Genomic DNA, 16989 nt, shown 5'->3' with positions numbered 1-16989 from the left:
GAACCTGAAATCTTACGAAGAACGAATTAAATCAATTATTTAAAGCTCTTTGTATTTGTCCTTCCATGTACACAGCGTACAATACACAGTATGATTTTCTAAGAGAGAAACAACCTGTCCTCAAGGTCAACTATTATTTATGAAAATAAGAGCACTTTTCTGAGCCATCGAACTACGATTCAGGTCACGGTTTTCCAACTAAGAATTCGTAGATACTGATAAAAAGTGGTATTCCTTGTTAAAACACGTTTACTATCACGAAAGAAGAGAAACTTCCGCTACCCTTACATGTCACGTTACAAACTCACGAGAGCGCAACACGGAACTGAATCACCAGCCACACCGAGATGCAATTAAAATAGCATCCGGTCATGTCTGTTACTCGCAGGTCGCTAGAACCGGAAAGTGCTATTCGGGTTTGTAACGAACACTGAATGATGAATTCTTCTGTTATCGTGTCGGAAGACAGTGCAAGAAGAAGTCGACCCCGGTAGGCGAGCGACATGAAGCCCGGTCTTACTTAGGCCGATCACACACTTGAACCGCTACTTCAAATACTCCGGGTCTCGAGAAATTCGTTAATGTATATGACACCAAATTTAGATTTCTATTTGATTTCTTAAGTTTTCGGCTCCGAAACGCGACAGACTTTTGTCCCTTTTCCTGATACTCACATATAGACATTGCAAACTTACGGTAGTCGGGACAAATCTGTGCATTCCGCGGCCTTTAAAAGTATAACGTAAGGAGATCAAAGGTGTTGGGAAGGTTAGCATATAATGTCCAACATTACTCCCCAGCGACAGTGCTTTGTTCCTCACTGTCCCAGTTTCTGCGTTGGTAATGTATTTCGTTTGCGTAGTACATGCGTTTCTTTTCCTTATACCCGGCAAGATTGTGACGTAGACACGGTTTCGTCCCTTCTACTTTAATGCAATTTTCGCTGAGCAATTAATCAAAAATGAAGAGAATAATCCCAATTCAGAGCGCTTGTATGGGCTAAAAGAACATTGCAGTTCCCTCCTAATGTCGGTTAGGGAAATTAAACTCAACACAAAGAACCGAGACCTGATCTTAATAGCCCAATTCTTACAGTGATTTCACGCCTTGATACGATACGAAATGAGGCCATTAGAGAAGAGATAAAAATAGTTTATTTGTAGAAACGGACAATGTGGACTGCCACAGGGAGAAACAGACCTGTCATCTCTTCAAGAAAGAACGTTACACCGAGAGATTTCAGGTTCTCAAGGTGACGAGTAAGGAATCTGCTGTCTTCTGGGATATTAAGCTGCGTACTCAGGTATAGTTTGATGTTTCAGAGGCACTTACTGCCTCCATCATTATGGCATCGCACGGCGTGTATCACTAATAAGGAAACAGAGACCCTGACATCCAGACTAAGAGAGTTTGAAGTCTGAATAGTAATTTAATTGTGGATGTAGAAGATTTATGATCGACTAGATTCTTAAACGAGAATAATTTATGTTAGCGACACTGTTTAACGTAGCATCATCGTACGAGAGTCGCCATTGCCTGTGTGAACGGTTGAAATTCATTTCACGCGACTTAACGCGCCGTTAGTTTAATTTCACGAATCATTCATTCTTCACTTTGTCCGGTAGCCTGGTAACTCCTGTCTCAGAAATACGAATATAGGTAATATCGGTAATCTCAAGTGGTAGCGGGTTTAATTTATATGCAGAAGATACGCGGTTCTATTCTCGTCCAGGACACGGGCTATTGTGATTATTATTCTCATTTTAACTAAAGAAACAAAAATATCACAATATTCTTATTGTTGCTACAGCTTGATTCTAACCTTCAATCACAGGTCTGATAGGTCGATTCTCCTTTTAATCACGATGATTTTTCGACAGCGCTGGTTATATTGTTAAATGATAGTTTTTCTGAGAATGATAAAATTGAAAGAATTAAGATGGATGCACCAGTGACCCCTCTGGAGACTCTGTAACGGTATTTTCCTAGAGATACTGAATAAAACCCGAGATACATCAGTCAGGATAACTAGTATGTGGGTCAAAATTCGAACTCTGGGCCTATCAATACAAAGACAGATTACCAACGAATCATAGACCCAGAGGGATGAAAGCGTCTTTGACTTAAATAAAAACTCCTAGTTGGAAGAAAAGTCCATTGCAAGGCCTCTACCTTCAAGCAACAAGACAGAAAAACGCGAACAGCCATACCCTAAAGGGGATTCAAATCGGTGATCCCAAATGAATCGCCAAATCACAATCTAAATAAGTATTACGTTCTACAACACACACAAAAAAAAAAACATCTCAGCAGCACTTTTAAATAGTCCGCAACTTCACAAAACACGAAAACACTTTTTGCACTTCACGTGACGTCGAGCGACAACAACCAAGCAGATCTGTACGGAAGCAGCAGCGTGTTGTAACAGCTGAACTGCCCATGTTACCACCATCGGTACGCTCTCCTTTCATCTAGGTCATGCCACATTAACATTCCGCCAACGAGAAAGTTGATTTCAAGCAAAATTTAATAGCCGTGCCATTTCTCATTAGCACAGAATTGCCCGGATAAAACGAAACACAAAACACTGCTGGAAAACAGTGTTCCTTTTGTGTTCTGAGTAGTGTGAAATAACCCGTGCGCCCTGTCGGAATTTTTAATACAAGAGCTATTACAACCTTTTTGTTGTTGTTTCAGTTTTGAATTTACAGTGGCAAATCATTATAAGTTCTTTGCTCATCGCGGCCAAGTAGTTTACAACCCCGCTTTGTATTTGGGAGGTCCCAGGTTCAAATCTTGGCCCTGAAATAGGCTATCCTGACAATTGTTCGAAGTATTCCTAGTCACTCCAGGCAAATGCATGGACGGTACCTTAAATTAGGCCTTGACAGCTTCATTTTATACCTTCTTCCATTAATTTCTTAATTAATCACCCTACTATTCCACGTTTAAATACACCACAAACAAACAAATAATCATTATACAAGTTTTAAAAAATTGATGGGGGGGGGGGGGAATTTCACTACCTAAAACACTCGTTTCAGGGCACAGAATATAAAAATAAAAATCATATTTCCGTACGATTAATCTCTAAATCTGCTAAATGTATTTCAATTAAATTTTGTATTTTGTGTGTGTGTGTGTGTGGGGGGGGGGGGGGAGTATCACATTAAAGTTGCAAATCGCTTTGCTGCTTTGGTGTATACCTTTCCATTCTTATTTAATGTATCACGTAGTCTATAGTAAATATGCCTAGTCTTGGGCCGCAAACTACGCGACTATCTACTTGTTAACATTGCTACACTGCCAGTTCTGTCTTGCGATTAGACGCAAAACTGTTTAGTAATAGCCTGTAATTTAAATATGGAACTTTGGCCTTGTGTGTCAAGTAACCTGTTCTACACTTTCGTAAAGTGGCATTGAACAAATACGCAAACGCCAATGGCATAGTTTCTGATGTACCATCGCCGGGAATGAGCATACGTGTACTAACACAGCAGAACATGTGCTGACACTGGAAGCGCTATCCAAACGCTATTTCTCTCGAGAAGATTTGCCATAACGGAAACTTCTTAGTTCCATGAACTTGTCAGAAACTGTAATCATCAGCCAGCCACATCGTATAACTTATTCTTTCCTGTAGTTAGACAATGTTCTCAAATTATTAGACTAATTAGGAACAGCTTAGTACTTCCTCGAATTTCATTAATTAACTACATTCTATAACATATCGAAACATTTTTACAAAAAAATGTATACATTCCTTCTACAAAGCTCGATATTTTAAGTCGTCACATTTATTATATTATGGTATTTCTAAGAAAATTTATGGGGTTTGGTTTTATGTTTGTGAAGTAATGAGTGTAACAGACCGATTATAATTCAACTCTCTGTACGAACCTCAGGACCAGCTGTCAAAATCTTTCTCACAATTAAACATGTTGATAGAGACTGCTTCATTGCCCGTTCTCTTTAAACACGCCGTTCAACGAACTCAGACGCATTCTTAATCAGAAAGGTGTCAGCCTCCACAGACTTGCTCTAACAAACTTGACAATCGTTAAGGCCACGGGTTCGAAGTCCGTTAAGGTCAGGTTTCCGCTTGTATCTTATTTCCCCACCGCTAATAATCAACACTCATCAGTCTCGCAATCTACTATTCTGCCAAGTGTATAAGTAGGGAAGGAAACATATGTTCAGGTTCATAATAAGATATTATCAGAACAGCGAGTGCCCTGAAGAAGCCGAAACGATTTCCGATAAAAAAAATCGGAAAAAGGATTTTTCTAAATTTGAAGACATAGGCATGCACTGCTTTAATATCATGGAACTGTAAATTGTTATCGCGACAGGTAAGTCAGTCAGCGACTGGCTACGAGTTATTCGGCTGGGATTCTGTTTCCGGCACGTGCCTTGCAATTTTCCTCTTCAACAACAAAATTAGAGCAACCACAGATTCATATATCCTTCTGGCCAAATTGAATGCGGGACTCTTATCAGGAGGTAAACATGATCACACACTTTATGTAGTACAGAAATTAAGAATTATTGGAGTCCTACCTCCGCGTCCTTATCTGCGTTAATGCTGTTCTGTTAGGCGCAAGGATTAAAGTGTTGCAGTCGTTATCACACGTTTTATGACTTCGAACGATGCCTCAAAGTCTCACACTTTAAATGGTTAACTGGTCGCAAAGCAACTTGAAAATGGCTGCCGAACGTTATGAAACACTTTACTTTTACTTACACTGGGACCGTGGGTTTGAATCCCAGTCAGAGACTGCATATTTTTAGCAGTATGCCTCCCTTTGGACTCATCCCCAGTCTAGGAACTTTAATCGTATGTCCAAAAAATCCAGTATACCGAAATTAATACGAAGCTGGGGCAAGCTAAAGAGTAAATTATTCGTGCAAACAGAAAATTTATAATTACGTTTATTACTTACGTATACTTTACCTGCATAAACCACATGTAACGCTAAATAAGAAATAAAAATTATCCCTAAGAGCGATGAGTCAACGGACGCCAGTAACCTTAATCACCATTTACTGCTATCTGCTTACAAAAACAACAAAAAATTACTAAAATTCTCGTGAATATTCGTCATTATCATCTGGTTGCGTGCTAAACACAGCGCCAGACCCCAGATACTGCATGTAAGACGTCATGACACCCATTCCCTATCCTACGTTAAAAGAGACACGAATTTATAGTTAACTTAAAGGTGTCGTCAACAACTTACATTACACATCACCAAATGACAGCATTACTAGGCTTCTACTATAAAAATTTGTGATTCCTCGTTGTCGTCAATAAATTACGTCATCAACAATGCCGAGTATAAACAAACTCGGCATTGTTGTGGAACACGACAATGCCGAGTACAACACAACAATGCCGAGTTTAGTGTCTTACTCAAGATTTTAAAACGCAACCAACCCCCCCGAAGGGGTTCGTTGCTTTTTAAAAACTTGACCAACCCCTCCGAGGAGCTCCGAAAGGAGCGTTCTGCCCTAGTAGTAAATAATGGGTAACAAAGGATGTGGAAGGAAGTGATCGTGGCCTAAAATACCGGGATATTACCTAGAAGGACTGAGGAAAATCACGAAGGTTTTCGGGCCGAAACCTGAACTGCGTATCTACCGAATTAAGTCCTTTTATGTTATGTATTAAAAATGCATATGATTATGGAAGGAAGACAGTGTCGTTTGCCAACCCATCATGTAAACTTCTTAACAAAAATAATTACATAGTAGAGGATTCATTGACACCAGCATTATTTTGAGGAAAATTCACAGATGAGAACAGCTATATTGGTCTGCTTTAATAAGTTAATTTGGTTAATCATTTCTACTTGCGTATTTGAGATGTGGGACTGTAATTACGTCAACTGATTTTATTTTTTGAAAAAAACCTTGTAATATGCCTATGAAGAATCAGCTGCGTGCGTGAGGATTGGTTAGTCAAATGAAGACAAAGGACTCGTCAGGGGACATTCTCAATCACTCATATTTTCGAGGAGAACCGTATATCCTGATTTTCCAAGAATGGTATTCATTTAAATTACTTTTTATACTCGCTCCTTTAAAATTAGCTATCCGCCACTCGTACGATTGGGTTAGCATACCGGTCTACGGAAGTCTTTGGGAAAATGTTGTTTTAATTCCCACGGACAACCTTAATTCCTAAATGTTCTGACGTGATTATGACGCAATCATAAGCTACAAGATATTTAATATTTACATAAGTTTATCTCGAACATGAACAAACAGATATGGCGGCTCTGATATTAATGTGGAAAAGGAGGGGACTACATGCCTAATTAAACAATCATAAATTATCTGATAACAAAAAATGTGCAGAAATAATTTTAATGAGACATACTGCGAGTACAAACAACGTATACCACTTTCCTTTATATAAGATTTCGGGTTCTCAAGGCGACGAATAAGATGTTAAGCTTTGTAATCTGATAGATGTTTGCCGAAGTTTCAGAGGTGCTTACTGCCTCCATCATCAAGGCGAAGAGTAAGCCATCTTCATGGTAGACCTTCCGATATCCTTGAAGCAAAGTCATGGCAACGTCCAAAAGCAATCAATCAGCGAAAGGCAATTTTAAAATGAGTTCTTGTACGTCATTAACGAAAACCTGATTAGAACCTTGACCTTCGCATCAACTTAACCACGTAACAGGGCGTTATAAAAACACCTGTTCAGCTGAGTCAACGAGAAAGCCTACTTTCACCTCTACCAACTGATTTTAAATAGCGCAAACAGTTGTTTAGCATTTAGAACACGGGCTTTAGCAATTCTTGACAAAGTAGGCCACGATAAATGAGAAACATTATTTTAATAAACTAAATCTGCAAGTAGTCTTGAAATAAGGGCTCTTGATGTAAGCTTCGATCTCAACTTTTGCATTTACCGATAAATGAAAAACAAACGAAAATGACGAATACACAAAGAAAGAAAGAAATTAAAGGAAGGGAGACAGAAGGAAAAAATTCATCAACTAAATAACTTAATGAGACACTGTAACATAAAGGTCACGAACAAGCTCTTGTACTTAGAAAACTGCACAGATTCCATTTTCAGTCCCTGTCGTCTCGTGAAGTTAGTCGACAGTTTTGTTGGAATTAGCTCCTACACATTCTGTCTCATTCTCCTCACGGTATGTGTAACTACTCTAGAACTCATATTGGTACAAATTTAGTACCCGGTGATTTCTCTACTTCTCGCAAGTGCATATTCACAAACTCAAAATTATTCTTTACTACAGAACGGAATACGGGCCTATATTATTAAATAAAAACGAGCCCAGAAATAAAAGAAGTAGGCCTAATTATTTAACAGAATAAAACAAAGCGTTCCGTAATAAATGTTGTTGCAGACACGTGCAGTTGTCCGGATCTTAATTTATTTAACCAGACTATATAAACCATGGGGCTATACTATATAGTGTTAAACGATAAATATTCACAACTGGTAAAATTCTGAATTGACACAAGACGCTGAAAGAAATGGTCGTGGCCAATTTGAACGCACTATTCTGGCACGGTCAGCATCCAATGTACCGCGATATAGCTACTTACCCAAAATAGGAGCATATCAGTGTGAACCAAACGTATCATAAAGATAAAATCCACTGAACATTAAATCAGTATACTACCCTAATCAAGTCCATTGAGCAGACTTCTTGAGAAGCTGACAGTTGTTCGGTTCATAAACAAATCTCCCAAATTGTATTTATGTAAACCGATAGTTCATCATCATGTTCACACAAGCATGCCACTGCATTCTTTATCTGAGCCAGATGAATCCATTCCACACCCCTAAGCCTTGTTATCGAACTTTACTTGAATCTCCCATGTCAGATAAGTTTGTATCCCCAAATGCACACTGCAACGTCCTTCATACTAATACTCCGATAAATATTAAGCTCCACATAATTGCACTTCGTCAAATGTGATTGTTACGTCATTACCACATAATTTATTCACGCAAAGAATGTGCACGATTACTTCAATCTGATAGAAGAAATACATTTACAGCCTATGTGTAATACTGATTCTACATATGAGTTTCAGGTTAACATACCATATATTTAAAACAATATATTGTTTACTGTTGTTTAACGACGCTGTAGCACGTGTACATTTCATATGGCAGAATTATGTAGTTAATATTTTTTATTAATCTGAAAGAAGCAGGGGACCAGACACTACCTCAGCATCTGTTCTGAATACTGAGTAAAACCACGAGAAGCATTTTTCAGTGTACCCGATGTTCCGAACGTGATAAGAACCGGTTAAGGTTGGAGTGATTGATGAACACTGGGCCAGGACGCTCGGTTCGATAATGGTGGAACAACTAAGTCGTGATAAAGTTGTTAATTAAAGAAGTGCAAAGGTAACATTTCTACCGGTAATTATCTTTCGAAAATACGTTATGAAATTAAGGGTACTACGTGAGCTTGCTGTTAAAATATGATTTGATTGGTCCTAATAAATTACCATTACGACAAAATCCGCGCGATCAGATACAAGGTCTATAAGCTTTAACTAAGCATTTCCACCACTTCACACTTTACGCATTGAATTATAAATAATCCAATAAAACAGGCAAGACAAATGAACACTACACTCCACTTCACTACACTCAGATCCCACATGCATTCAAATCGCAGTCCAATTTCAGTGGCTAAACTCTCTCACCTCACTTATTATAATAAAAGGTCACTATCACGTCCGGCACGGCAGTTATGCGAGAAACAACTGAGGAACGGGGTTTGTGGCAGCACTTTTCCCGCCACGCGCCATTACGTCTGGCCCGGAACCATCTGCGACTGCGCAATAGTACCACATGTACAGTAATAGCACTTCAATGATTACGGTCCGGTCACTCCGGACCGTACGATGACCACTTTACATGGTACAGCACTTTCGTTTAAGAACAGCATGCCACACAACGACACACATTTTTCCCCCTTAAGTAAATGTAATTTTATTTAACAACATCACACGTCAACCTTTCCACCAAAATAAGTGAGCGGTCTTCTTTAAATACAAAATTCAACGAAGCGTAACTTGCGGTAACTACAGCAGCAGAGAGATCACGAAAAAAATCACCAATTGTGTTTGTACAAAACGGTACTTTTACGATACAGGCTTACATCCCACAATATCAAAAATGCATTTCATCAAAACATAAGATTAACCACATATGGTTATAACACGTAACTGTTCCTACAATACAGAGTAAATCGGGTTCAAATCCTACATAAGGTTAATTCTAACATAAAGACGCAAAATTCTCATACTTTATGCAACAGCCATGTATGTATTCGTCCAACTAATCAAATGTAAACCTGAAGATAACTGTCTTCTGGGTCGCTGCGTCGTGTAGTCTGGTAGAAGTTTATGGACGTTACAGAGATGCTTGCCGCCTTCGTCATCACGGTGATGAATCACCGTGAGTACCTCTGAAACGTCCGTAAATTTCTACCACACTACATGGCGCCACAACCAGAAGACAAACATCATTATATACAGAGTACCATATTATTCAGAGTTCCCAGTGTTACTGGGAGAGACATTCAAAATGTAAGCCTACCCACCGATCTATACTTCCGACTACAGCCAATCCTTCGATCCTTTTGTACTGTGCACTTATTTTGTTAACCGCAGTTTCTCCGTTGAGTTATCACAACGAAATATTCACATTAATAAATGAACGTCGATTGAAGTGTAACTGAACTGAGGAGAAGAAAATTGTTTTGAAGATATTCTACCGATCGATAGCTCATATCAGCAACGTGTCTGTTTACTCGTAGTTTTCCTCTTATGATAAACTTAGATATAACGAATTTCAGTATGAGTCATTTCGAGTAAGCAGAATTTAGACCGATATTTTTTTAAAAATTATGCATGTGTTTTGTTTAGTATAGAAATATATTTGCAATACGCATGCCTATACGATTGAGTATTAGAGAATACTTTTCAATCTCGTCCGCTTCACAAATTCTGAACTGTTAAATCAATAATGAAACCACATGTTATCAGCAGATGTTACGATAAAATGTTTATCGCATTTTATACCGTCTGTTCGCATTAACATGCCATAAGGAATAAAACACTCCTTCCATGAAAAGCACGAAAGCTTGAGCAGTGTTACAATGGTTAAGGCATTGCTCAAACCGACGAAAACATGAATAACTTACACGTCAGGTCGAGCGAAAATGGCGTTTAAGCGTAACAATAATTGCTTCCTCTCCAATTCTTTTACAACCATCTTCAAGCATGAAAAGATTTTAATATTTGGTCCCGTTCTTCGTAACCTATAGCGCTCAGGCAAGCAAAAATAGCTTCTTGTACATTGTGACATATTAACTATAGGCATACAAAACAAATTTGACAATGTAGAATTTGAGGTGAGTCTGAAGACGACTGTCTTGAGGCTTGTAGCGCCGTGTAGTCTGGTAGAATTTACCAATCTACACGGCGCAACAACCCAGAAGAGAGCCATCTTCAAGTTCGGCAATGCAGGCATAACGTAAGAATTCTTTAGCGTTCGCATTGTGCATGCCTTTAGACACAGCGCCGCGTTTTTTTAAAAATTGAACTACGCTTTAAGAGTGACAAATCACCCAGAGTACATCCACTCGATTCAGATTGTCAAATATTAACATAGCGTTCCGACCGAATTCGAGAATTTGCATAAAAGATTGTGTTATATCGTACTGTGGCTACAAAAGAAATTAATTTTTTGTGTAGGAAAGCGTTTCCTGTACAAGCCGGGGCAGTTCAAACATTCACCGATGGTGCACAGAACGAAGTCAGTTATTACTCAGGTGTGGGAACATAATGGGGTTACGTGCACAAATTTCAGAAGATACGATCTCAGTGGGAATTGTTTCTAAGTGAGAACATTTGTCAAGACTTCGAAGGCGTTCTGTAATTTAATTATTAATCTGATAACTTGAGAGATAAAGAAAGGTTTGGGAACAGCTGCTTGTACTCTTGCAAATAAGAATAGTGTAGGCGAGATATCAGGTTCTCACGGCGGCAAGTATGAGACGACTTCTGGGATGCTGCATCGTGTAGTCTGGTAGATGTTTACCGACGTTTCAGGGGTGTTCATTGCCTCCTGATGATTGAGGCAGCAAGCACATCTGAAACGTCGGTAAGCTTTCACCGGATTTCACAGCGCTACAACCCGAATGACAGCCATCTTCTTGTTTGAACCACTTTTCTATATGGAGAAATGTTTAATATTTAATGGTACAGGAAAGAACGTGTGAATGCACAGTGCGTTACAGTTTTATCCTATGTCAATTTAACACAACGTACAAGCATATAGACACATAACTACAAGGAAATAATAACAGGATGCTGCGGTATGAACTCAACTGTAGTAAAATAAACACAGAGGTCAATGAGAAGTGAAAATAACAGAGAACGTATTTTAAGAATGTGTGAACTTGACTGACTCTTTTTCACTCTAGCCTTAAACAGATACAAGAGCACCGTAACTTCATTGTGTAAAACGGCCTTCATGATCTACGTGCTGATGCCTCGGGAGGTGATCAAGCGAAACGCACACATAACTGTTGCCGGCTGTGATGATATATCGCACCTACCAAAGACCAGAGGTGCTGACTAACAGTTAATAAGGCTGTTCCCTTGAGGCACCAGCTTCCCGTGTTCCTTCCCGACACGCCTCAGTATGCGTCACTAATAATATTGCAAAACAAAAATGGGGGATGCGAAACGTAATTAAATATGACATTCACGCGTCTGTAAGTCTTGTCTGACTAATTTCACGGTATATATTCTTCCTCCGTTATTCGGTGTTTACGTAACCGGAGAATCCTGTTCTGTGAAACCAAAAGCTTCATCACATTTAACTGCGTCGGCGATATAACTTTCAGAAGTACGATACAAAAACGTTCTTTTAATTGTAGAGGTCATATACTGTTGAATAAGCGATGAACAGCTAAGGACATCGGAGAAGACAGTCCTAGCTATTTCAAAGCCCAGACCGAAAAAGAAACTGAGTGAAGCCATATCATCCTAAAGAGCTAAATAAGCACTTCCATTTGCTCCTTGACGCTAATCCGAATCAAGTCTTGGTCTCCTCCACCGAAAATGTTCTCATTGTGGCGAGTCTTGTGTCGTTGGGCCGCGCAGTCTGGTAGAAGTTTGCCGACGTTTCAGGGTCGTTTGCTTCCTTCTTCATCAGGGCGTCGCCCTGGCAGCAAACACCTCTAAAATATTGGTAAAATGTTACCAGGCCACACGGCGCAACATAGCAGAAGGCAACTATTTCCTACAACTTTCCGGAGAACAGAGAACTCCTTAGATTGGGGATAAGTCTGTCGTAAGAAAGAACAACACGAAAACTACCAGAACTTCCACGCCCATATCAGAATTCGAAGCCGTCATCTCGCGAGTACAGAATTTCTTGATTACAGGATCCACATCACTAGCTCTCGGTTATTACTGCTGGCGGAGATGAGACCTAGTACCGCTCGCCTCTCACTTAGCAAAGCACACGAGTCAAACGTCGAACTCAACGATCCAAAATCGTGAAGCAAATATAATTTTCAATCTGATATGATCATAGAGATTTTTGCTCTTACCCAGTATCAAAATATAGAATACTGCAATGAAATATAACAGAAACAGAAATATTAATATTTTGGCACCTTATATTACGGAATGAACTATGGAGTACCAGTACCAGTGATCCACAGAAGCAAGCCCTTTTTTCGTTTTTCGAAGTGTTAGCTGGACTAACACTGCTCCGCTCTTGCTATATAACCCAAGTGCACAGTTGCCCAAGTGAACATCGGCAGAGACTTTTTACTGCAACCTTATTAACAAGACGTACTCTGACACATTCCTATCCCAAGGAGCAGAGAACATTATGTATGCATTCAGACTGGCGGCATTCGTAACTGACTAGTAGAGTCTATTATGATTCAAACTGGCACTGTGCAGTAGGCAGTATGAGCAATTAATCTAAACCTTTTCATGTTTCTTTTGTGGGAGACATTTCAGTACCACGGCAATAAAACGTGAACAACACAGAATAATAAAGTAGCTCTGTTATTATATTCACCACGCAAGAGGATTATCAGGTGCATAATAACATTTTCAGGGCCTCATGATATATGGGTACTGCCTCTCTGATCCCAAATAATGTTCTGAAGCCAGCCGATAATAAGGCAATATATGTGAAAGACATGTTCCTATTGAAGGGATTCAGCATAGCTCATACATCATTCGGTGATAGTGAGGCCTATCACTTTGAAATTCGATCTTACAAATGTGGCCCAGCATGTAACATACCAGTTTACTGTCGTTTTTACATTACCAGTTTAAAAAACAGAGAATAATTGGGGCGTTTTAATACTGCAATTACACGATACTTTAATGTCAATATACTTTTTTTCTTACTTCTTCCTTCATACATATCAGTTAATAACGTTTCACTGCAGAATTCAGATTATAATACTTTACTGCGCGTTCTGTTCACAAAGGGGCAAAAAAAGCAACTCGTACAGCGTCTATGGGCGGCCGCTCCCATCATTCCCCACGTCCCACCTCCGAAACTACTGAATTGTTTCAGGTGTTCATAAACTCGTGTTTCCCTTAGTGTGCAATTCGCGATTTCATGTGTTTACGTAGACGTGTCTTGAATGGTAATTAACGAAATCGTTCAGTCAAATTATATGACCAGTTCCAGACCAGATGTTTACCATAATATTAGACGATTCTCAATATTCGACGCGGCTCATCCTCTAAAGACGAAGTTACACAAATGCACGAGAGAACAATTAGTAAAATCACGAGTGTCTCTAATCAATAAAATGCATGATCTTTTAAATCAAAATTGTAATTATCAGTGATATGTCAGGTTTTATTCAAAAAAATTGTTTTTGATTTTCAAATGTACTTTATACAAAATCTGTAGGTACTTTGCAGTGAATTTCCATAACTACATTGCTGCTCTCTCTTTTACCCATTTGTATTTAGAAGAATATTTATTATCCTCAGAATTTTTTACCCAAATGTCCTTAATCTGTCCTTTTTTCAGAGGGACGGATTTGCAAATAAAATAACAGATACAGTAGTTTTAAATACTCACCATTAATATAAACCTAAGGTGGCCTTCCATTCTCCCTGATTGGCTGTAACAGGTTGACTCAAAGACGTTATTCAGTGTCACACGACAGTAACTCAGATCAAGTTTACATATCCATATTTAACAGCACTGAACCGAGTGCCAAGACTGCATGCGAGATTCAAGACTGTCTTCCCTGATAACCACGTTCTGAGTGGAGCTGGAGACCGAACTGCAAAACGTCAGAATGATCAATGTCACAGCCTTGCACGTGGTTTAGAAAAGTAAATTCTTCACTGTCTCTAACTCTTCAAAGATAAACTTCCGCATCTGCTGGTACAGAACGCGTATTGAACCAAACCGCCGTAGCATAACAGAACTAATCATCCATGCCGGAACTAAGGCTCAAACCGAGAACGTGAACCACATAATCCATTCGTGCCTGTTCCCGAGTGCGATTCTGATCTTTATAAAGGAATAATATTAATCTTGTTAGTCTTTTAGAATACGACAAAATCTTGTTGTATGTCTTTACGAGTCTGGAAGACTACTGCGCTGGAAATGATTCGTGCTGGAAGTGCAGAGGATGGAACAGTCACTGACAGGCACCTGGTACAGTGTCTCTTAATGCCACTCAGTGAACCATAAGTCATGCGAACTTATCAATCAAACAAAAACAATCAAGTTCCCAGCACCTTCCAACATTTTTCACAACCTGTAAGCGCATCTAACCAACAGCATTCAAATATCAGGTCTAATTTATTTTAAAGCATAAATGCGGGATAACTAAATAGTCGCTCACCTAATCAAGAACTTTCCGCCTTTTACGAAAGGTTCATTATCATATTCACAAAAAAATTTTGGCATATAGACCACGAACATATATAAAACGAGACATAAAAAACACAACAAGCACCTCTGAAACGTCAGTAAACGTCTACCAGATTATATCAACTAGGTGACATCTATATACCAACTGGTCTATTTCTAAAATTTTCTAGGTTTTAACGAGACACAACTCGTGCGCATATTTTCTCAAACCAAACAACTGTAACTGACATTCAGCGTCCGTACATTTCTCCAATTCAATTAAAAATAATATGGGTGGGGAATGTAGCACGTATGTAAGAGGTGAGAAATATCGGTCAATTTCTACCAAACTATACGGCGCAATATTCCACAGGACAGCCATTTTCATACCGTGAGAACCTAAAGACTCAGAAAATTGATGTTCCCTATATTTTGTTAATGTCGTCAAAATGAAATCGCACCAGCGCGTGCAACTCACCATTAAGAGCTACAGAAGAAGTTCTTGACTATAAAGCATCGGCAACAGCAAGTAGAAGAAGCCTAATGGGGTCAATGGAGTCGGTGAGAGGCTTAGTTTATTTTCAAGCACCACACATTCACCCAGGAGAAAGAGAAAGAGAGAGAGATGATTTCTACGTGTTTCATCTGGTACAGTCTCAAGTTGTACTTCCGATCGGTCAACCAACGAAGTTCCACTTGGAAACAGTCTGATTGGTTTTGAACGAAACAGACTTCGTGACGTGAAGAAAGTAGGAATGAACTGTTTTGGGAATGTCACTACCAATTGTTTGCGTCCACTGCTCATACTTCATCTCCCATGACGCAATGACCCTGGAGCAAAAAGCTGCTCGAGTTTCTCTTTATAATCCTGAATAGTAGAATGCAAATTACTCTTTCCGCATTTCTAGATTACATAACATGTGGGTCAGTCTTGTTAAATTTGCTTACCAGTACATTACAAACTAAAAACATACGTGTGGATGTTCCTTTAAATTTTACCAACAACCTAATATCGTAGAATACAAGTTTCTATAACCATTTGAAGCTCTTAATTATGCAGTTCTCCATTCTCATGTTACTTTTAAAAGACAGGAAATAATATCAAGATGGGGGAATGTACATAATAACGGCTATAATTTTTATTGTCAAATTTCTTGTTCTCACGAGGGCGAGGATGAAGATGACTGTCTTATATGATGTTGCGCCGTGTAGTCTCGTAGACGTTTACTGACGTTTCAGAGGTTACTGCTGCTAGCATAACAAGAACGACACTCATCGCTCTTATCACTGAAGCAGCAAGCACCTCTGAAGCTTCAGTGAACTTCCACGGCGCAACAACTCAGAAGGCAGCCATCTTCATGTCACCAAATGACAAATTAGGTGTGCTGATAGTTACAACAAATAATATATCATCTGTACTGATATCAGAAACCCGTTATAGCACCAATCTAGAAGCAGTTGGTATAGTGTTGTCGAATAAGTTGTGAATTAATCCCTGTGCCCCATATACTGAAGAGAGTATGCATTGCAATTTGTAATGGAGGATAAACCTGCTGTGCTGGAATACGGCCAATAGCTGTTGAGTTGCTACTTACTACTTATACCCATGGCGACCTATAATGGAGGAGCCATTCAACTCTTGTCGGCGCATCCGGACGGAGTCTTTAAACAGCCTCAGGCTGATAACTGGAAGGATCATCTTCATCCACAGCAGCTGTTTCTCTCTCGCCAACTACCTGTCTGCCTTTGGTATAACGGGATGACCAAGTTCCTTTTTTAACGTTCTTGTGTTTTTATATTACTTTGTCACGGTTGTAACAACCGAGTCCTTTCCAACAGGCGATCCTGTCCGACAACAAAAATTCCTATACAATGGCAGGCCTATATATACATATTTGTAGCCTTTCAAAACGAACAGTGGCATAAGTAAACACAGAGCGACCGCATTTAGATCATAAATATTTTCTAGGTACTGCCTTCGAGACTTGGATTTTTCCTGGTCGATGTTAATATATTGGAGATGGAAGTAAATTCATAAGTTTTCCATTGTTTTG

General features: G+C 39.2%; 1 protein-coding gene across 4 annotated transcripts in view; it reads right to left on the bottom strand.

The window, feature by feature from the left end:
* The window catches only part of Rhp (GTP-Rho-binding protein rhophilin), a 104038-nt gene that overhangs the window by 61507 nt on the left and 25542 nt on the right, over positions 1-16989 (bottom strand). Inside the window, exon 1 of one of the 4 annotated variants that reach the window (XM_087342897.1) lies at positions 14150-14194. The exons of 2 other annotated variants lie outside the window; for them this stretch is intronic. In XM_087342897.1, the coding sequence (XP_087199023.1) occupies positions 14150-14179 (30 nt within the window). In that variant the 5' untranslated portion in view covers positions 14180-14194. Of the gene's footprint in view, positions 1-5240; positions 5265-14149; positions 14195-16989 lie in introns of those variants that run through there. One more of the 4 variants, XM_022066183.2, reaches the window with a different exon arrangement.

This window comes from Zootermopsis nevadensis, unplaced genomic scaffold, assembly GCF_977971745.1.
Source record: "Zootermopsis nevadensis isolate Lab colony 2312 unplaced genomic scaffold, Znev_1.0 Znev_ptg000004l, whole genome shotgun sequence".
Taxonomy (NCBI): domain Eukaryota; kingdom Metazoa; phylum Arthropoda; class Insecta; order Blattodea; family Termopsidae; genus Zootermopsis; species Zootermopsis nevadensis.
Note: the sequence above shows the minus strand (reverse complement) of the source record. Positions and strands in the feature narration are given on the sequence as shown.